The 23350-nt window shown below is 37.4% G+C and overlaps 1 protein-coding gene across 1 annotated transcript; it reads right to left on the bottom strand.

The window, feature by feature from the left end:
• Positions 1-248: 248 nt before the first annotated feature.
• Positions 249-23261, bottom strand: pibf1 (progesterone immunomodulatory binding factor 1). The gene is made up of 18 exons (XM_068327355.1): positions 22710-23261; positions 22516-22616; positions 22116-22314; positions 21081-21200; positions 19401-19534; positions 18635-18743; positions 18382-18501; positions 18223-18284; positions 17916-18041; positions 17624-17722; positions 10626-10791; positions 9134-9284; positions 8659-8749; positions 7445-7547; positions 4599-4729; positions 3258-3342; positions 1687-1860; positions 249-1399 (listed from the first exon to the last, which is right to left on the bottom strand). The coding sequence occupies exons 1-18, from the start codon at positions 22968-22970 to the stop codon at positions 1346-1348; spliced, it is 2286 nt and encodes a 761-aa protein (XP_068183456.1). The 5' UTR covers positions 22971-23261; the 3' UTR covers positions 249-1345.
• Between the last annotated feature and the right edge of the window lie 89 nt (positions 23262-23350).

The raw sequence follows: 23350 nt of genomic DNA, 5'->3' as shown, positions 1-23350 counted from the left end.
CCGCCCTGCGCGCCATCGACAGACATTAACACGCGTAAAGTGCATCATCCACAGTAGTGAAGGTTAAACACACGCACCAACCATTAAAAATACATATTTTATTCATTTACTCTTTATTAGATTATAATAAACCACAGCAGGAATTTTGTGATTTTTAATATAAGTATTCCAATCACAGAATTCTGGAAATTTGCTTTGCCTGAATTATATCTGTCAATTCATTGAAGCTGTAGATCTCAAAAGACATGCATCAAAATACCAACATCAGGACACAATTTGATTGTGTCCAACTGCCAACTCCTGAAGGATCACATATTTCATAAAAGATAGGGATTTGAAAACTAGGGCAAGACAACAAATATAAGTCATTATGAGGAATAAGGAGACCGAATGCCTTACTAAATCACCAGGCATGACTGAGATTCCTTGAAGTAAAGAAAAGGTAAACATTAATGCTGTCCTGGCTTTTATGTTCCCAATAAAAGTCAAGATCCAAAACTGAATCCTACACTTGCATAATGCAGGACTGTCATTACACACAAACTCCAGGCTCTTAAATGTCAATTCTTCTCAAAACCCCACACCTCTGATGTTCTGTATATAAAAAAGACTCAAATTTATTTTCACACAGTTATTATCTATTTATTATACAGTTTATTGCAGAGAATACCTTGTGCAAAAGAAAGCTGAAATAAATGGGGGCCTGGAAACATGTGCCATGTAATGTATATGGAAAATGTATAGGTCATATGGGTAATTCTAAAGTATTTTAGGTACTAGTGATTTTACATAACAGGAAAAGCTGTTTGTCAGGTATTGAAGGATCAATCAGAAAATGCATTAGTGTCCAAAAAAGTTATGTAGTGACCTGCCAAGTTTGAAGTGATGCAGATATGAACACGATCCCACATGACAGGATGTCTATTCTGTATAGATTCAAAGCCAAAGAAGCCTCAGCTCATGCAAAGCAGGAGCTTAGTTATTTACAATGGTGTTTGTCTGTAGTAATCTCTACCTGCATATCTGGAGAAAAAGAAGAAATAATGATAGACAGACCTGATAAAATAGACCACTGCCAGGATGGAGGAATTTTGGGGCAGTCAGTTAAGCTAAGAATGCATATCCTGTGGAAGGTAATAATTTTAGGCCAGTACAACAGGAATTCATCCTTTCTGAACAACATGTAACAAAACATATGAAATCACACTTGCACAAATAACCGGTTCTGATTTGTATTCTTTTAATAAAATTTGAAAAGAAGAAAATTCATAAGTTTTAAATGCTAAATTCACAGGTCATTAAACTCCTGAGTGAGGACTAATGGCACCAGAAAGAATCTGAATGATCACTTGGGTTTCTGTCTTAGCTTTTGATGCCAATCAGGAACTTCTTTATTAGTCTGTAAAAGGAAGAGACAGAGAGGAAAAAAATCTGATTAGAAAAAAGTGGATGGATTCTTGTGCTATTGTAATCTACCTGATGTTGTCAAATATAGACTGTATTTACTGCACAAGAGAACATCTTGAACAGTTGGCTACAATGAGAAAATTCAGATGACACTAAATGACTAAGAAGCTTTTTATCATTTAGTGCCAACCTCTTTTACTCCATTGTCTGAAGATAATCTTTCCAGGCAGGTTATGTTAGTGTGACTCATACAAAAGCATTTCCAAAGCAGACACTCACAAACACCGTTGGTTGGGGTTTGTTTGGCGACTCTTCCTCTGTGATCCTGTTTAGATGCTTGATTTTGTGTTTTCCTGTAGCAGAGGCACTAGTTTTATCTGATTCCAACCAGGTGGGCCTGCCTCCCTGCTTGGACTGCATGCTGATCAGGACCTGTTTCATCACTGCCAGCTCCTGAAGAATCACATGGTTCATACAACAGGAACATGAAAACCAGGGTAAAATAACAAACTGAAATATTTCTGTGGAACAAGTAGGAGTGTAGCGTCCAAATGGCTCGATACCTCACTAAACCACCAGGTGAAATGGCGTAATGAAAAAAACAGATGTTTTCTTTCACAGGCATCTTTTAAGAATTCTTAACGCTCCCTTCCTTCCTTTGTGATGATGTTTGCCTGAGACCACAGGCCAACATGGCAGAACTAGTCTTGCTGTGGGATGACTTATAGCAAGTTCAACAAGCTCAAGGGTCTGCAGGGGTGGCAGCAGGGCTGAGGGAAGGACTCTTGGCCATTTCACGGTTCTATTTATCACCCCTGCGGACATGAGCCCAGGCGTGTAACGTACACACACAAAAACACACACGCACTCTGGTGGCATCCCAAACAGCCAGGCTGAGGAACAGCTGTCTATGACAGGGCACATACTTCATAAAGCAAAAGGCCCACTCACAGACACACATACGAGAACACATTAGATTGAAAAAAAAAAAAAGCATTACTATGCAATGAAATATTTTTGTCTGGTGTGACAAAAAATTTTTTTTTATCCTATATGTAACTGACAGAAAATGAATCAGAAACAATCTAAATCAATTAATCATCAGCTAATCAAACTGTAATTACTGCCTTCACACACCACTGAAGCCGCTGTTTGCTTTCATACCTGCCGACATCCATATGATACAAAAGGTGAAGGCTTTGAAGGATTTAAAGCTATTAATCACAGTTATCACTATCAGTTATCACTGACAAGTAGGGTTCCAATTAACAATAGAAAAATGTTGTCTCCACTTAGAAACAATTAAAGGGGCACAGAACAAAGACAGAGTGTTATCACATGATAGAAAATGTACACGTCTGCTGTGTGCCAATTAGTGTATGAGGTCATTGTCAAATTCCATCTATGTACTTGTTCTTGGTTTGACAAAATGCAAAGATCTACACAATCGTAATTAATAACTGTCAAGGTAGGCTCCCAAAATAAATATCGCCAACTCATGATTGATCAAATGCAAAATACAGTTACGGTAATTGTATTTTGCATTTACACTCTACCACTGTTTCTGACTATGGTGTTACATAATGACCAGAAACAAGGACAGGACATCATGATTTATTTTATGGCTAAAATGCGTTATAGATTTACAGTGATCAAAATCAAATCAAACCATAACTGAGTCCAAGTGGACATTTTAGGGAAATTTTAAAAATCTAATTTTATGGAAGGTGGATTGAATAAAGGAAAATATTCAGCGACATCTGTCTACAAATTTAAGATGTACTTTTTCATGTAGAAATTTCTGTTTCTTATCATTTTGAAGCCAGTATATACTGAGAACTAAACATCACCTCTCGATGATTGAGGAGCCTCTCCAGATCAGCCCCCATGTTGTTGTTAGCCTGCTGCAGAGCAGTCCGTTCCTTCTTTAAGGAGCTGCGGGTTCATCCAAAATCAAACAAACACACAAAAAAAAGAATCTTAAAATTATTCAAAAGTTTGGACTCACTTTCCCTGTGTGTCCAAATGTTTGACTGGTAGTGCACATACTCATATAAATACACATAAAATTAGACTCTTTTTCTTAACATGTGTATATATACAAAAAGGAATATCAAAAAAGGAATGTATGAATGTAAAATAAAACAAATACGGTATCTTCTATGCTGGTGTTACGGGGATAGTACTAATTTAGGCTGTATCAGGATTTCTGATGATATGACAAATAATCATTCCCAAAGGATGTTTTTACCACAGGGTGGGTCAACCTTTAGGTCAAATCAGGGTCAGGCAAAAAGATGGGGCCTACATATGTAGTTTAAATTTTAAGGGGGGTGGGGGGGGGACTAGAAGCCAAACTTGATTTTTTTATATATAAAAAATAAACATATTTTCTTCTTGCATTTCTTTAAAGATTGTCAGACTTCTATCTTTCATGTAGCTGTGAAAAATTCAAGCAGGTAGCAACTTGCCGCAGGAGTGATTTAAGGCTTTAAACCATCTTGCAAATGATGGAAGCTTCATCACTGAGAACTCTGAATAAACAAATTGAATTAAAGTCTGAGTTGTCAAAGCTAAGCTGGGCAAATTATGAAATGCACCAATCATATTGCGAATACTGTCCACTTAATATTTAAGACGGAGACGTGAAACACAAAGTGAGAATCTCTTGTGAGTCGTTTCTCTGCTGCTGAACAGGCAGCATTGTATAGCCGCAGGAAACCTTCAATCAATGGGCCAGTTTGAGGGAAAGGATTTTTTAAAATTGATCTTCTGCTTGCCTCAGGTGAGCACTCAATGATAGTGAGCAGCAAGAGGAAACCTGCAGTCTGTCAGTTTGCATATTTCTGAGGTTAAATTAAATTGGGGTGAGGGGGAGGTTTGAATCAGTGCCAGGCCGTACTGGTTGTACTTATTTGGCTTAGACAAACCAATGTATGTAGGCAGGTTCACACAAAGGCTGTGCTAACTGTAAGAGAGCCGGAATAAAACAAAAGTATACAGGTATAACCACAGACGCCCAGGGGGCAGGGAGGTATGGCGTGCAGCCATGACGTGCAAATTACATGATACAAAATGTAACGCAATAAACTAACAGAAAAGCTTGGAGAGACAGAGACAGATCATCTAATGATTTGGAATTACCAGTTCTTTATGACACAGAGCTCAGTTTTCAATCAGTGTGTATGTACCTGAGATCGTTCTCAAGCGAGGCAATACGTTCCTTCATCACCCTGATCTCTGCATCCCTTTGTCTCACTGTCTCGATCAAGTAACTATGAGGCTGCTGGGTCTGTTGGAGGAGCTTGTTGGCTGCAAGCAACTGTACAAAGACACATTTTTGCATAACTAATTAAATAAGCAATTCAACAATTGATGCACCACAACAAAAGGGAAATAAGATAATTTGATATTACTATCACATTGGAAAAGTTTACTGATAAATGCTGATGAAAGTGGTTAAGGATTATTTGAATTTCAAAAGTGTACCAACATGTGTTCAAAACAAAAAACGGCCATTGTTGATATTTGTGAATGAAACAACTACAGCCTATGTTTGACCAGATCTCTAATATCATTAGAGGAGCTTGAGTGCCCGTAAATGTGAGTTTTGTGAATGAGTGATAGATAGATAGATAGATAGATAGATAGATAGATAGATAGATAGATAGATAGATAGATAGATAGATAGATAGATAGATAGATAGATAGATAGATAGATAGATAGATAGATAGATAGATAGATAGATAGATAGATTGATTGATTGATTGATTGATTGATTGATTGATTGATTATTAATTCCGGAGGAAATTGTATATATCCACTGCTCAGGCATTACATAACAAATAATACTGGATAAACACCATGACAGTAAATGACAGTAGAATGGCATTTAATTTTTAATATCTCATGGAAAAATGATGTTATAATGACTATGAACGTTGGTCATGTTCTCCAAAGTGTATGTCCAAAGCAATATATACTATTTTTAGTTCACAAAAGGAATGGAGGATATGTCATGTTCTGATGTATTGTAGTCTGATTTTTACTGAAGAGTCATGGGATACATTTCTCCAGATGGCTCTTCTTATTAACAGCAGCAGTACCAGTGCACTTTAATTAAGCTGAATCCATGAAGTAGGAATGTAATGATAACCTACAATCTAAACAACAAACCACTTTCTTGCAATTAATTGCAAGAAAGCACCTCTGCAGTATTTTGATGCCTTACACCACATGTGTCAAACTCAAGGCTCGGGGGCCAAATGTAGCCCGCCACATCAATTTATGTGGCCCGCAAGAGCATAAAAGGTCAGAGTAAAAATACATAAGTCAAAATTGTGCTTTAACTAACATGACATTTCCCACAATGCAGCAATTAAGCCTATTTTAATTTTGAAAAAAACATTTTGAACAAAGTTGATGCTCTAATTTGTGTTTGATGTCATTTGTCCTTTTTCTCTTGGATAGTTTGATTCTTGATTGATGGCGTTTTGTGGGTTTCATAACCTGACAAATTAAAAGGATTTATGTTATAACACAGCAACGAACATTTTTTTTTCTGTGAAACTGATGTTTGTAACTTGAATAAGTAATAAATTCAGTTATTCAACATCGAGGAGTAGTTACATTTAGTACATTTATTTATTACATTACATTGAGTTACATGTAGTTACATTTATAAGTTACATCTGACCCTTTGAGGACAGCCATTATGCTGATGTGGCCCTTGGTGAAAATGAGTTTGACACCCCTGCCTTACACAATAATTCTCGTGAAGTACCATGCCTATTCCGGGTAACAATAAATAGAGTTGGGGTGTTATTTATTAAACTAGTTTTATAGCTAGCCAGCATTAGTCGAACTGAAGGGAGGGTAAGGACAATAGTCAGTAATAGTAGATAGGTTACAGTCAATGAATCTGTGTGGGTGGTAAAGTGGTTAACACCTGTGCTCTTTAAGGTCACTAAAACTATAACATTTCATCATTTCCTTTCATATGTGATGAATCGGAAAGTATTCCAAACAAATGTCAGTTAGTCAGAGGTGACAGGTGAATAGCCGTCCCATTTAGTCTTAATGCAGAGCCACAAACGTACAATCTTTTCCCTTGTATGTTATAGTAAGGTGTGTGTGTGTGTGGGGGGGGGGGTCGTGTTGGCTGGTAGAGCTGACATTCTCTGTTTCAAACCTTAGTGGAGGATTTTTACATCAGAGCACAATTCGCACAGTCACGCAGACACAAAACACACACACCCAAATTTACAGTCTCAGTGCTGCACACACACACAGTGTGCCAAACACAACAAAAGCCTTGATGACTGGTGAGGTGAGCCATTGGGAGATTGAAAAGCATGGCCGTCACGGTTTTTGGCACTGCTTCCCACTGTGTCAACAAGTGTGACAGGTACAAAGACTTAAACGTCTCGTTCTTTACACATAAAGGCTGCAGTGTCTGCAATCCAACAACCTGTCATGTCCTCATCACTGTTTCAAATGTCAATTGAGAGACTCAGAGGGACAAAAGCTTCAGGAAAAAAATAAAAAAATAAGAAGCAGAGACTCTCATGAAAGATTCTTACAGCGTGGTTGATTATGTGTGTGACAAACCCTGCTGCTGCTGAATTCCCTTTTTATTATTATTATTTTCTTCTATTAGAGTCAAAATTCCATCCTAATATGGTTTCATGTCACATCTGTGGACTCTCTTCATGAGGATATTTAGATGTGCTCTATTCACAGTGTCGTGCAGTTGTGTGAGAAACTAAATGGAGGATGAGACAGGAGCCACCCACCTGCCATAAATACTTTATAATGGAATTAGAGAAATAAAAACAGTTGAAATAAATCATTATGTCTTTAATGGAAGCTGTGGAGTAACCATCACCTGAACTGCTGTGAGGGATTTGTGATAGTGGGAAACAAGCAAGTTTACAGGTACCAACTTGCAGAGCTTTGAGTTCAACAAAATGTATTAAATTAAACTTAATCCTTTTAATGATGGTCCCTAGGTTGTGTGTGTGCTTCTGTGTTTACCTCTTCATATATCTGTCCTGACTGTGACTTGTGTCTATCCAGCTCTCTCCTCAGTGACGTGTTCTGCCTCTCGAGCTGCAGCACCCTGCGGGCCAGGTGAACGCTACACAGTAGCCACAAAAACAGTTATGGAAATTCCAAAACATGACAACACCAACAAGTTTACACTAGTGTGTAATTCCATGTTATTCAAAATAACAATAATTTTTATGTACCTAGAAGCTGGGATCAAATTGAATTTTTGACCGCAAATGCAAGCTTCAAATTAAAGATTAAACGTTGCGTGAATATTGTATTGGTGGTATTTTACAGGTTGACAGCTCAGGTTGCTTCAGAGTTGCATTAAATTTGAACATGTTGAGTTTTGTGAGAAAGTCAGTGAAAAGCAAAAGACAACTCCATTCTGACATGATCTTTCACAGAGAAATAGGAGATTCCTCCACAACACCTCATTGAAGCCATGCAACCTGTCATCAGGCACTCACTCAATAGCCCACTTTGGCTGCTATTCATTATTCCATTACTCTCTTAAAAATATACGGAGTACTTATAATGAACATAATGTGATCTGATGTGCTTGCAGTCAACACTAACAGTGTTGACAAATATACTGCATTAACTGTTGCAGCTTAACAATAAAAATTCAAAGTTCAGTTCTGCCCTTCTCAAGTTATTTTCACCTCATTGTTTATCATATATTGTTGCGAGACAATACACAACTAAAAGTAACTGCACAAGAATTAGCTTGGAGATCATTTACAACTGTAGTCCCTGGGTGTGTCAACCAGCTCTTAAAGAGACTACCAGTGAACAATGAGGCTGTTACCAATGAGATAAAACTGTGCTGGATCACACATCACATTTTCATTCATTCATCTATGTTGGCAATTTGAGTCAAGTACAGGAATGAAGAACTCAGATACCAATATAACGAATATAAGAAGACAAAGATAATCAAAAAATTATACTGCCTGCTTCTGCTATTGGAAGATCAATACTGGCCATAACAAAAATCACAATGGGGATTATATTTCATTATAATCTACAAGATTGTTTGAAATACGGGTTTCAAAACTTAAAAAGCAAAGACTGAAAATGTCTTGTGAGGCAGAACATGCAGTTTTAGTGCTCATTGTGCCTTAAACACAAGGAGACATACAGTAGATACACATTATGCATCCTCCCTAAAATGTTGAGTGTGTCAAGTACCGTACCTCTGTTTAAGTCTTCTTTTGGCAGTTGTTGGGACGTTGGCTCCGTAGCCATATGAAAAGAGAACTCGCTCTGCCTCCTCTTCACTCTCAACTGGCAACAGAAATCCACTTAATACAATATAATCAGCGTCTGTACTTTTTCACAACTATTTATAAAACAACTTTCTGATGTGTGCTTGTTCTGCTTTTCTACTGCTTTCTGGTTCCTAAAGTTCTAGTCCTATCCACTGCCACACAGCTATCCTATAAAACTCTGCAAAAACAATAACAGATTCTTCTGTTATTGTTAATCTTAATCCAACATGAGGCTACCCATGAATTTTATTGCCCACATTGTCTGATATAAGACCCGAGCGTTTAAAGGAATCAGTGTTTGTCTGTTCATGTTCTTTCTGACTTCACAGTAATGTGAGTAATGTGAGCAATGTAACAGCATTGGGTCTGTAAGGTAACAGACCCAGTGCTGTTCGCTTACTTTCAGCAGCCTGCATGGTAACCTGGTCCAGCTCTTGCTCAAGCTTTTCATACGTCTCCAGCCGAGACGCCTGCTCGGCATTCTGAGCTTGCAGCTCTACTGATCGCTTCTCTGATGACGTCTGCAGCCTGTAAAACTCCTGGGTCAGGAGCTGGAGTACAGGAGTAGGAGAGAGAGGGAAAAGAGAGACGAGCAGGAGAGGAGACATAGTGAAAAAGAAAGAACTTGTAGTATTGTAGTAATGCAATAGTTCAAATTGGTTAATTCAAATGTTACACTATGTCAGTGAAGTAAAATGTTGGCTAACAGATTTATATCTCTTAACTGGTGCTTTCTTGATTATTCAATACATTACTGCATTAAATATTTTGTAGTATTTGTGCAAGTGTTTTTATCTTCTTTTTTTTTAACGTTTTCTGCATTAGTTGTAACCTTCAAGTAGTCATATGTCACCAATTCAAAAAACATTTAAAATGATAGTATTATGTAATCAAAGCTGAACATAAATCTTTTCATCAATCAAAAAAACCAAAACACTCATACGTAGACAGACACCAACTCAGTCTAAATGAAAGGGCTATTATCAAAAACTCATTTTACACCATGAACATTTAAAGATGTTTATACTATATCAAACAACAAAAAATTTATTATTTCTTCATTTACTCTTCAAAACAAAACAATTTGTTTTCTTTCCTCCTTCCTTCTTTGTACAATAATCAAGAACAATGTATGACTTCACTGCAGGACAAGAAGGATGGGGTTAAATACAGGTGAAGAGGTGACCTCAGCTAAGTGCTTTCAGACCCTGAAAACAATCTGCACTCAATTAGCTTCCTGTGCAAACGATTTTGTGCAGTGAACAGAGATAAGACTGGACCCACGCCTACAGATCAGATAGGCATGTTCATAAGAGTGGATCATTCACTTTTACGTTTTTGGGGGTTTGAACAGAGCAACAATCCTTATAGCAGATTTGAATTTGTAGTAATAATATAGCTGACATTTACAGCAAGTAAGAAGTTTACTATCTTCTTATCCAACTCCCACAGAGTTAATGAGGAGACTTTTATTTAAGACACACTCGAAATCTGAGCATGTGAGTCAAACAGCTATTCGCAGCAAGGGACAGTGCCATCATCATGTTAACATGCGAGCATCTCCATTACCAACAAATGTTGGAAGAGATTTTTCTTTTTCCTTGCCAATTATAGGTTTTATTGGATACTGCTGACATGTTGATAATGAGGTAATGAGGGATTTCTGAATCTGTTTATAGCTCAGTTAAAGCGTATTGTTTCAATCCTCACTTTACTATCTGTTAAAATATCATCTACCTGTTTGATCATCAGGACGTGTAGACTTCAAACCTAGGAGAAGTGTTAACTGGCTGAAATCAGAAAATGGCAGCTGAATAAATCTAAGACTATGTAATGTGATCCGAAGCATTAAATAAAACATTTGATCTTCTCAGTCTTTCTTATTAGAGTACCTCCAGTTTCTTCTGCTGTTTCTCACACTCCATTTGGCACTGAGCTAGGGCTTTAGCCGTCTCTTCTTTGACCATCTGAGCACGCTCAGCTTCGAAGGCGTGAAGCTTGGCCTGGTTGGACAGTTCTGCTACCCGGCTGTCAGTTCCCAGCTGGAGCTGACGAAACCTGCATCGATGGACACACACAAATAAGCATGTCATGCTTTATAACTTGACTGGATGGTATATTGATCCAGAAATAACTAATAAATAATGGTTCTTTTTTATTGAACTAATCGGTATAAAGGTAATAAGGAGGCTAAACCAGCATATCAAACAGTAAATGTACAACAGACACACAATAAGGATAGGAAGTCATTATAGTCACTAGCATTACACCTAATGGTTAAAATCATCAACAATGATTGTTGACAATAGCAATGATGGCAAAAATGGACAAGGTTACAAAAAAGAAAAAGATCATGAAAATGTATTTTGTCATTAAAGCCTGGATAGCTAAAAGCATTAAAGCATATTCAATAACAATTATCATGGCATGTCTATACACTAGCATATCACAAAGCACAAATGTGAGATCATGTGTTTTGGTACAGACAAATTATGTGGACATGTCTCAATAATAAGGCAGCTGCTTTTCTCACAGAGCGTCAACTTGCTCTGGGCTTGTGGTTGAGCTCAGACATGTCTAGCAGTTTGATGTGGTGTGTATTGTGCAATGGACAATTTTTTTATATTGTGTTTTTATTCTCAAAGTGTTTTATGGCATCTAACAGCAGAGCAAATACAGTGAGTGACTTAGCAGGAAAGCCAAGTCTTAAATTACCTGGTTACACATGTGTAATGTTTGGTCTTGTTTCATCCTTCATCATTTCTTTTGGCAGCTAGAAAGAAAGATGTATTTACGGAAGTATTTATAAAGAGCAACTGTTGAAAATAAGGATGTTCTGCACTGAGTTAAAGCCTCTTGACATACAACGGCAAGCTCACACACGATGTCCATAATACGTGGATAACTTTGTTGGTAGTATATTTTATAAATTTATGCGTCATATGTAATTATGACCATAACCCTTTGTCGAGTAATTTTAATAATTTGATTTTCTGCACAACTTTTGTAACATTTTTTTTAAATATGTTACAACAGAAATAAAGTTTTGTTATATCCTCCAATAACACACCAAGGTTGAATTTTTGAATTTCAAAATATTTCAATGAATGCTCTGTAAAGAGCTTTAAAGTCATCCTTTTACGTTTTTATTTTCAAATATGTAGAATTTTCTAGAATTGAATATAAACCACATTTAAATACAATTCAGAGGGCATTTCAATTGTTTTATTTACCATTTTACAGGAGGAAATAATTAATTGATTAATCACAAAAATAATCGAAAGTCAAAAAGAAAATAAAAACAACAGTTTTCTGCAGCTCTAAAGTTAAAAGATATCTAAGCAGTGGTTTGATCCCAGGGTTCTTCCTCAGGCAACCTTTAAGAGCACACTCAGACTCTGAGAACAGACATGGAGGTTGTTTAGATAATATTAATAACTCTCGATTACAGCTGACCTGATAGGATTTCATCATCCTTCAAGTGTGGGCTTGAACTGTGTGCTCACAGCGACAGACGTGTACAGTTGGTCGACATTTTATTTCATTATTTGGCAACTGCAGTCTAGAGGACAATAACTGTAATGCTCCAGCATATTCAGGCATCGACTTTCTTATGTCTTCTCAAATGCTTATTTTAAAAGAAACTTTTGGTTTTAGGATGAAAATGGAAATCCATACTTTGTCTTTTGTTTTGTTTTGGTTATGATCACTTTCCTCTTAGGTGTCTTTCTAAATGAAAATACAACAACTCAAGCTGACCCTTTGTGCTCCAAGCATCCAACGCCATTTCAAGCTTGTCCACCTCATTCTTTAACCCAAAAATAGGGGCATACATGAGGTTAGGGGTTAAGGGCTTGTGGCTAGCATCTGTCGTTGCTGGCTTGCAATGCAAGCATAGGCAGGGAATGTGATCACAGTAGACAGAACGAAAAGGAGAGTTGTGTGTGTATGTGTGTGCATGCATGTGCGTGTGTGTGTGTGGGTGTCTATGGAGAGACCAACAGCTGGTAGTTTGGATCTAGAAAAATGAATGTAGGCATGTAGTTGAAACCCAGGACAGGACTGCTGTGGCTGCTTGTGTCTGCATCTGTCGATAAGATTTTTTATATTTTTATTTTAATAGTTAATAGTTAATCTTTTATTAATATATGTTTGAGAAAAAAATATTAAAGGCACTCCTTTTTGATGCTATGCTGAGATTGCTTTTAATGCATAGAACAGAGGCAAAGACATTTTTAAAAAAAATTTAAATATTGTTTTTTAAAAAATGACTTGAATAAATGAGGTATAAAATTAAATATAAAATTAGTTCAAACAAAATTGTGCAAAATATCAGAGAAAAATCAGATACTTTAGTCGGTGTAAAAAAGAATTTTAGAAATAAAAATCAACACAAGGAGCTTTCCACAGAATTGCCTTCGGTAACACACAATATCAGTCTCTTTTTTTACAGTCAACCTGCATTGAAAGCATTTCATTCCCAAGAGGCTAGTGACCACAACAGCAAAAACAGTTGGTACTACACTGACCTTCTTGGAATTCTAATTTCCAATGCAACCTTTTGACCCTTCGGTTACGGCAAAGCATTCATGTGATCTTTAGTAAGAGTTCAACCACAACCACACAAGTCCTTCCGTACCCACATCATGCACTAACAACAGCCTGTATACTCACAAATTAGCATCAGAGCAAGAACAACTCTGCATTTCTTGGGAAGCTACCAATTTAATAGGTTTCATCTATGAGCACTACATTAAGTATATGGAAATCCCCATAAGCCTACCAGAAATGGAAGAGTCTATTGGATAATAAATACAAAACTCCTTCAGACTTTTCCTAGAAGTCTAGTTGACTTTATTCAATACAGATTTCTATCATCACCTGGTGTTATATTAGCTAGTGTTCACATGTATGTGACTGTTCCAAATGCTATTTAGATAGTCATTAGTTTAGATATTCATTAGTTATCAAGTTAACATTCATGTTGGTTCTGGTTGTTATATAGCTATTTAGCTGTCTTACTTACAGTATATCTGCTTTGAGACTTACTAACTGATGTACTTCATTATATTTGTTGTCATGAAAGAATTACTCTGGCATGGGTTAATATTAACAACAGTCAAAATAGCTTTCAGTAACTTTTTTCCATAGATGTGTGGATACTTTTTCAGGTGGGAATAAGGTTAATATTGTGTTAGTTATGTCACCTACTGACTGCAACAGCTACAACCCCATAAATAATTTAAATCATATTATTCTCCACTCTTATTAATCTTTGAATTATTTTAACGCTGGCCTTTGGTTGACAGAATTACATAGAAAGAAGAATGGGAGAAAGATTAGAGTGAAGCCCACATGTTAGTGCTAATATAATATTGATCCTCAAGTCTTTCTGATATTTATGTCACAAACACTGCTTGAATAAATTAACTCAATATGAATATGATTGTGTTGTCAGTGCACAAGAGAGGGAAAAGAGGTAAAGGAGAGAAAGAGAGAGCAATCAGAACTATGTGAGAAAGTTAAGTGAAAGCAAAAAGTTAAGATTGCTTTAATGGAAAAACAGTAACTGATTGATCACAGTATGAATTCACAGTATGAAGAGACAGAAAACGCAGTATTGAAGCCACCAAGGATGAGCAGCACAATCTGAAGGTACTTTTTATTTTAGGGAAGAAGGAAACATGTCCTAACCAGTTAAACCTGTCTCAGCATCCTAAAGATAAGTTTGTTTCACTTAAAAAAAGTTAAAGCCTTTTCGATGGGTAGAGTGTTCATCTAGAAGAACTACTGCTGTCTGTTTTTTTGCTGAGTGTTTAGGGAAAACAGAAGGTATTCTGCATTAGGTATGTGAATGCTGGTGTCGAGACTCAGAAAAGGGCACTCAATATATTTAAGATACAAGCACTGAATGTCTATAGGACTAAAACCACTTTCAATCTGCCTACAACAGGAAGTGGAACTCATCTGCCAAGAGACAATTTAACAAAATGACTGATTGCCTGTCATTTATTCATGTTTGGATATTGAACATGACTGACTGATCTGATGTTGCCTTCACCTGACGATTTTACACCAGTCTGATTTTGTACTTTAGTCACTCTAATGATGTTTCACTGCTGTCTTTAATGACTACTTGAGCCCTTCACACTAAAGGAGAGAGCAAATATAAACTTGAGCAGGCCTAATGGAAAAAATACTTAGAATGTTAATTAAAATGAGAGAATTTAAATAGGAAACAGAGCATCGTAAAATAGAATGTAGATTTGAAATACAAATAACATTAAATAAGACTGGGACAAGCACAGGCAATGTATAATAATTAAGTGTTTAATATTGTTGTGTCTACATTTATGACACATTGTGTTGTTTTGTCTGTCTACTCTCATCCTGGTTATATAAATAAGCCAGTAGTTCATTTCCACCCATTGGTCTGTGGTGTTCGCCTTGCCTGTTTAATTACAACTGCTGTTATGAGCCTAGAGATTGGCCTTAGCTTTCTGTAATTTCTGCAGTGGTGAGCAACGTTTTATATGGCACAATTTTCTCAACACAATTCTCTGCCATGTGCGTTTTTAGCCTACCTCTGGCACCTATGGTAACAAAAAAATTCAACATGCACAAACATCTATTCAACGCCCCTAAGGGTTTGACACTAGAAACTTCACTGGATAATACTATGGAATATTTAAGAACATGTTATCAATTTGCAAAAATTTAAAAAGGGGTCACAAAAAAGAGCATCAACTTCCACAAAACAAGATCATACTGAGGACTGATCTAAAAAGGAATGAACTTGAAATATGATATAGTCCTGCCAACAACAATCCGTACCAAGATTTCCTGACAGTTCAACCATTGCCCTGAGGGGAAGCTCCTTAATGTTCCCCCATGTAAGACACTTTGACATCAAGGAGGCAAAGCAATTACATTTGAACATATAAAGGTATAGTTGAGGTTGCAGAACTTGTCAAACAAGATGATGACAATTAAAATGCTCTATCATGTCACACATCATACAGATGATGCAATCTTTCATGAGAGATGATGAGTGAAGAGAAGTACAACATGAGCAAGAACATTTTGTTGAGTGAAAAGTCATTATGATTGTTAAAAAAGCTACTTTTACACTGTAATAACGCTGACTGACACAAAGTATTACAGGAAAAAAACCACTTCTTATCATTCTATTAGTACTCAAACTGGATTGGTTAAACTTTCTCAGGTTTTCAGCAGGGCTCCTTCGTAATTTTTACATTGGTGGCACTGATGGACTTAACTTTTTCTTTCCTTTAACTTTTCTTAACTTAACTTCATTAATTTGCACCAGCACATCATTTAAATGTACCCAACAACGAAAATGAATTTCTTCTCCATTTATTATTGTGTGTCCATTAGTAGATTTTTGTGATCTGCTATCTCTAGCAGAAAATACTTGAGCTGAGAAAATCTAAATAATAGGATAAGTGATGTGGCAAAATCTCTATTGTACAAATAGGTCTGGCTATGAAAGATAACTCTCAAATGTGGTGATTTGGAATGTTGGACTATTAATTCAACATTATTTAAACATACTTTACACTCCAGGGACAGAAAGGCAGGGATGATTTCAACATTTTCTTGCCAAAAACAACACATCATACATCCCATTACATGTCAACAAAATATGTTACAGAAAATACATTTAGTCTCATATGTCTTCAAAAGCTAATATTTAATATATTTCATGTATGTTTATAATTCTGTGAAAATTTCAGGTGCAAAGGGTGCAACCAATAAGCAAACACAATTTTTCAGGTGCATCTGCAACCAATACGGGAATACCCCAGTGTTCTGTTTTCAGTCTTTTCACCATTTTCTATGAATGAAGGGAAGTGTGGGCTAAAACAAGGGAATGGGTTCCATCTGTATGTCTGTCATGCTTTGTTTGCAGCTAAGCAATGAAGCTATGCCTTTTGCTATTCAGGGACTTTTTAAAATTATTTCACTGGTTTCAATTTAGAGTTATTCTCAATCAGGGTGTGGTTTCTATTTGGAGAGCAGATCTCAAATATTATATAATTTTTCTTTTCCATGAACATTTATGCGCAAAACGACAAAAGATTGAGGGGGTTCCTTTTGCCTTTTTGAAACTTTTGTCATTCATATTCTTTACAAGTTAAATTTAAGGGAATTCTGTTCGTGGGAATGTGTGTTTCTGAGCGATAACTCAAAAGCAGATTTATTCACAAAAATGATATACATATATCATTTAATATTTTCTTAGAATTCTAATTACTTATTTTTTCATTTAGCAAAGTTTAACATTCTCAAATATGTAATTAACTGGGGGAACTTTAATAGTCACTACATGTCTTTCTATTGGGTTACTCCCCGTTCGAGTGACTGATAGTCTTCATGCTTACATGTCACATCTATGCTTTGTTTGTCTGGTCTATCCATTGTTGAATAATAAATAAATCATAACTTTTTTGTAGACAAGACAATCACAATCATCTTGACCACGGCCGAATATTTTATCATCACAGGTCAAGGGTCTGCTGCAGCCGATCTCAGTCGGTTATGGGTAAAAGGAAGGGTAAACCCTGGATAGGCTGCCAGCTCATCACAAGACCACATAAAAGACAAACAGCCACTCACACACAGGGAGAACTTAAAAACTCCACACACAAGGAAATCAAATAAGGAACCATCTGGCTTTGAGCGAATAAACTCTACCCACTGCACCATCGTGCTGGATGAACACTACTAGAAATAATGAGAAAGTGTGTGTTGCATTCAGGACAAAACAGAAAATCAGTCAAATCAAAAGCAAAAGCACTGTACAAAATGTGAACCACAGGGACACCTGTATTAACTCCTTATGTGCGTGACAGACAGTAAAACTCACTGTTCCAGCAGTTGGTCATATCTGGACTGAGTGTTTCTCTCTGCTGTCACTGCTCTGTCCTTCTCCAGCACCGCATTGTCCCTAGATTCACGCAGATTTCTGGGAAAATACACAAACATGTTGGTATTGCCTTTATTGTCACTGTTAAGTACTTGTGGTCATAACCCTCTGATTTGTTTGTTAATAATAGTTATATAGCATAATAAATGGTACTTATTCCACTGGTTCGGATTGTGACCCCTTGATATTTGTTCATCATACAGTCTCCAAAAAGATAAAGATTAACAGATACCTGTTCTCTCTTTCATACATCTCCTTGGAGGTTATCTGGAGGTTGTCTATCTCCTGACTGGTTTTGTGCCTGATGTTCTCCAGCTCTTCCCTCAACTTGGTCTCGTACTCTAGCTTATAGTGGTCTCTAAGATGAAAGAAAAGCATTAACACAAATATGGAAGATGAAAAAATTATTGTCAAATTTTGGTGATTTCCACTGACAGTTGTTTGACATCAGGTTTTGTATTTTTTTTACCAGAAAAACGAACAACCCCTCACCCCCCCATCAGAATACATGCTGCTTGTGAGAAATGGCAAAGTCTAACCTGGATGCCACATATCTTTCATAGCAGTCCTCTCTAGCTCTTTTAGTGTCTTCTAACTGAACCTGGACCACAGGAAGAACAAGTGAAACCATGTTAGGTACTATAACTGACTAATTTCTTCTACATTAGATCAATTCCTGGCTAATAAACTGTTTGAACCTGCAGCCTCTCCAGTCGGTCTTCTTCATGTGCACAGCGGACACTAAGCTCCATGTTCTGCCTGTGTAGGAACTCTTTGTCCTTTTGCAGGAGAGTCACTGACTGCTGCAATGTCGCCACCTAGAGGCAAAAAAGAGAACAATTAAACACATTTACAGATTACAACACCGGAAGGACTTCAATGAGTATTATAAAGACATTAAGTGTATGTTTTGTATAAGGAATGAATGTGTGTATGTGTGCATGTTTCTACCTCTTTGCTCAGAGTATTCCTTTCTTTGGTCAGTGCAGTGTGACTCAAATCTAGTGTCTCAAATCTCCTCCTTAACTCCTTCAGTTCTGCTTCAAAGTTGTCACGGTCACTGTGAACAACAGTGTAAGCGGTTAAGAGCTTAATTTGCATTTACAGAATTTAAAAAACAGAATTGGTTACAATAACACAAATACGTAACTGCTTTCTTCAAAAAACAAAAATAAACAAAAAAGAAAAACTTGCATAGAAATGATGTCTTAACATTTTCCAGATATCTTGATACGTTAGTTGGTCTTGCAAACTACTTTCTATGTAAAATACCAGATAATACAGTAAAGATAAACTGTTCTTCAAATAATATCTTCAAAAAATTCCCCATATCAAAACACAGACGAGGGATAACAGTAAAATCTTTTTCCATTCGTGAAAAACGTGAGAATTAAACAAGTTCTATGTACTACCAGTAAACAAAAGTACAACTGCATGCCATGAATATCACAAACTATATTAATAATAATTTTAATAAAAATTGTCTAATAGCAATATTCACAGAGGAGTAATGGTGGGAGAATAGTTAAGAGTATTGTGTGTGATGTAATTGTTAGGGACTTCATATCATTCATATTCTGGACAGCAGCAGTTTTGTTTCTGTAGGCTAATATATAAACATATACTGTACATGTTTTGGCACAGAAGAGGTTGTACAGTTCTACTTTAAGTCTTTTATGCATCTTGTAACAAACATGAGCTTAGAACAGACACACACCGTTTGATGTGAGGGTAATTGTCTCGGCGATAGTCTCCTTCTTGAATCTGTTGTTTTGTATCGGCTAGTTCGAGGATCAATCTCTGACTTCTGAGCTCAAGCTCACTGCGCATCCGCCGTTCTTCCTCATAACTCTGTAGACACAGACGACATGCACTTTATATAATGTATTCATTTTATCAGACAAATGATAACACAGCCAGGATTTACCTCTTCTTGGTTTACAAAAACATACAGTGATACCTCTAGTTACGAATGTCTCTTACTTACGAAATTTTCTACTTACGAAATTTCTCACCAGGAAAATATTACCTCTACTTACGAAAGAAATTTCGGATTACGTAATGTAAAAACACAGTATCGGCCGATATTGGAATCTCCCACAGGTTCCTGAGCGCAACATTCTCATAGCTGCTCTGCCATTGGCTATTGCCTATTACTTATCTTCCTGGCATCCCATTGGCTAAGAGGGATGCCACTCCACCTCTGTGTGGCGCTAGAACGGTGCTTATGGAGTGTATCGGCATTCGGCACTCCACCCGTGAGGTAGTCTGATAGTTTTGCGCAAATATAATAACTTCTTGAGTACGTATTCACTATGGACCCCAAGAAAGTGCCAGAGAAAAGAGGAAAAGAAAAGACGAAGAAAAGAGTTTTTTTGTCCGTACAAACAAAGCAAGAGATAATAGAAAAGCATGAGAAAGGGATGCATTTGGTTGATCTCACCAAAGAATATGGCCAAAAATCTAAAATCGCCACGTAATTAAAACAAAAGGAAGTTTAAGGAGTTTAAGGCATCGTGTGGGTGGTTGGAGAAGTTCAAAAGGAGGACTGGAATTCACTCTGTTGTTCGGCATCATGAGATAGGAGCGCATGAACCAAAGAGGGCAAAAAACAATGGGGACAGCAGTTAAAAGGTAAATGACCGTCATTATTATTCTTTATTCTATTCTTTGGTTTTTACATTATGCACAACTCACATTTATTGTGTAATAATCTAATCGTAACATGTATTTGTTACATGTTTTGATGCATTTTTATGCTTTATACAACATTTATGTCGGAATTTTTGAGGGTTTGGAACAGATTAGGACATTTGCATGGAAAACGCGTCTCTACTTGCGTAATTTTCTACTTACGTAATTTCTTCCGAAACCAATTAATTCCATAAGTAGAGGTACCACTGTATTAGTCTATGCTGTCTTTACATTGTCATGTCTGCAGACTCTCTAATGACAAATTTCTGCAGGGAACATAACTAAAATCCTTCTTTACATTCTTGGAAACATCTTTGATACTACAGATGTTCTGTGTGTTCATTATACTAAATTATGCACAACTTTAAATGGAGAGGAAGCCTGGCTTAGTGACAGGTGAGGGCTCAAAATGAAAATGTAAACGAGAACATGCTCCATGCATGAATACATTACTTAAATTTATCATCACGCCAGACTCCTTTTATACAACCCAGTTTGTGTTCATTTGATCTGTTTTTCCATTAGATGATAATCTCATCATCTAAATGATCTCTCAGATGGATCCCATGTTTAATCAACAAAATGGCATAAAACTGATGATCAACTATGATTGACTGAAATGTTTTGATTAAAATAAGACTACAAAAAAATTGTTCTAGCTGTTCTTGCTTGTGTGTTTGTGGGTGGGGGGGTGGGATGCTACCTCCATCAGAGCCTTCATCTGGGCTCTGTGTGTAACCAGCTCCTCAGACAAATGCCCTCGCTTCACATTGAGCTCAGCCAGTTGATCCCTCAGAGGAGTCACAACCTCGTAGAAACGTAACTGAACACACATTATAAAAAATAATTAATAGACAGTCTCATCCCATTATTCTGGTGGAGTTCCACAAAGCATTATTTAACTGTGGTACAATTTGTGTGCAAGTACAAAATGGAAAAAAATCAAGAATGTAGAGAATTCTCTACTGAGGATTCTCTCCTTTTACACAGTGTGTAGATAAATACATAAGAAGGTAAGTAGATAAGTAAGTAGGTATATAAGTAAGTAATCAAGTAAATCCTTTTCATCCATTCAATTTTTCTTCTGCTGTCGCGAGCTGCTGGAGGCCTTCTGGTTGCTTGAGGCAGTGTACACTGTGGGTGCACCAGAGTAAGTAATTAATAAACATGGGAGATAATGCAATAGTACAGTGTTATATCTCAACAAAATGTGAAGAAAACGGTCTGAAAACTTCATTATTTAAAATAATTTGTTTGTGTGTGAGTTTTCTAATCCTACATGGATCAAATGCAGACTGTGCTTTCTTAACAAAAATACTGCAAGGATAGAACTTGGTGAAATATAAAAGGTTTTAGACAAAAAAACATATATATTCATTCTTTCTTTCATTTCCAAACTACTTTTCTGCTTACACGGTTCACGGGGGTTGCTGGACCTTATCCCAGCAGACTTTTGGGGCGGCAGTATCTCAGTCCACTAAGTCTTGGGCTGGGAACCGGAAGTTGCTGGTTCAAGACCCGGATGGGCCAAAATATTTGGATTGTGGACTGGCAGTGGGAGGTGCCAGTTACCCACTGAGTACTGCCAAGGTGCCCCTGAGCAAGGCACCATCCCCTTACAAGCTGCCCCACATGAGAGCTGTGGAGTGCATCATGAAAGGGCCCAGAGAAAACCCACGCAGACACAGGGAGAACATACAAACTCTTCAAATTTATACCAATAGACACCTTGACTTACAGCTACGTATTCCTGTATGGAGATTTTGTCATCAGGGAGGCCACGTAGCTCCTGGTACCTTTCCGGAGAGATTTCCAGATCCCTGAAAGACCTTCGCAGATCACCAGTTATATCACAAAGAAGTCGTTTCTCCTCCTCTAAGTGTCGTTGCTGGAGCAAGATGGCCTCCAACTCTTGCTTCTGCAGGGCCTGCTGCTTCCTGGAAATGACAATCACGTTACTGCTCACCAACAAAATAATACGATACAAATGTAGATATTCCTATTAAACTTTTATGCTTCGAAAAGTATGCCTGATGAGGTCTAAGGGATGTGATTGCAGCAAGCAAAACAATGTGTTAAAACATTCCATTTGACACCACAGCTTCCCATCTGTACAGGTCACTCTTCACTGTCTTCACCTGCTGTCCTCTTGCGCTAATTTCAGCTGGTGGTCCAGTCTTAGTTCACACATTTGCTTCTGATATAGAGCATCATTCAGCATCTCCTCCAGCTCATCGATCTGATATAAACACACACACACACACAACATCATGAACACTGCAGATACAGCTCTGTATGTACACGGACACTTTGCAGCAGTACTATTTCCTACCTTGGACATGTGTTCTGCTTTCATATTGTCGATGTTAAGGTTTTTCTGAGAAAGCTCGATTTTCAGCAGTGCGATGTTCTGAAGCAGTTCTTTCTTCTCGATCTGCTGGCGGATCACCGTCTGGGTCGCATCCCGCTGCTCGTCGGACGAGGAGACCTCCTCTGTGGTGGGCACAGTGGTCTCCAGGCTGATGTCCTCCGATTCCATGGAGCTCGAAACGTTGGCCGCTGTCGTCTTCTGCTGTTGTTTCCTCGGAGGCATTCTCTGGTGTTTTAGTGTCGGCCTTACTTACTGTACTGTCCTCCTTTTTACTCGCAAATGCTATCTAGCATTCACTGACTGAAGTAGATCTTAGTTATTACACAAATATTGAGATAAAGTTTAGTTTACAGCAATGAAAACTACACATCATGTATCTGTGTTGTTTGGAACAGCTGTCGATTTACTTATACTCAAGAAAATAGCCCCTTAAAACCGCATGAAGCCATAAAGTGACGTTTCGGGGGAACCTGGGAGTTGTTCCGGCTAAATTCGAGCGTCGCGCTCCTAACCGCCTGCTAACTGCCTTAGACTACAACAGCTGTCAGTGATCTTGATTACAGCGCCCCATGTGGTAGCGCATTCACAGCACAACCAACGTC

This window comes from Antennarius striatus, chromosome 11 (genome assembly GCF_040054535.1).
Source record: "Antennarius striatus isolate MH-2024 chromosome 11, ASM4005453v1, whole genome shotgun sequence".
In the NCBI taxonomy this organism is placed as follows: domain Eukaryota; kingdom Metazoa; phylum Chordata; class Actinopteri; order Lophiiformes; family Antennariidae; genus Antennarius; species Antennarius striatus.
Note: the sequence above shows the minus strand (reverse complement) of the source record. Positions and strands in the feature narration are given on the sequence as shown.

Bases quoted from the DNA above. Each gene is read 5' to 3' on its own strand.
- pibf1 (XM_068327355.1), bottom strand. From the start codon at position 22,970: ATGCCTCCGAGGAAACAACAGCAGAAGACGACAGCGGCCAACGTTTCG. The intron at 21,201-22,115 runs GTAAGTCAAGGT...ATGTGTGTTCAG, and splicing joins CCATACAGGAATACGTAGCT to TTACGTTTCTACGAGGTTGT. The intron at 3,343-4,598 runs GTACATACACAC...ATGAACCCGCAG, and splicing joins TCGCTTGAGAACGATCTCAG to CTCCTTAAAGAAGGAACGGA.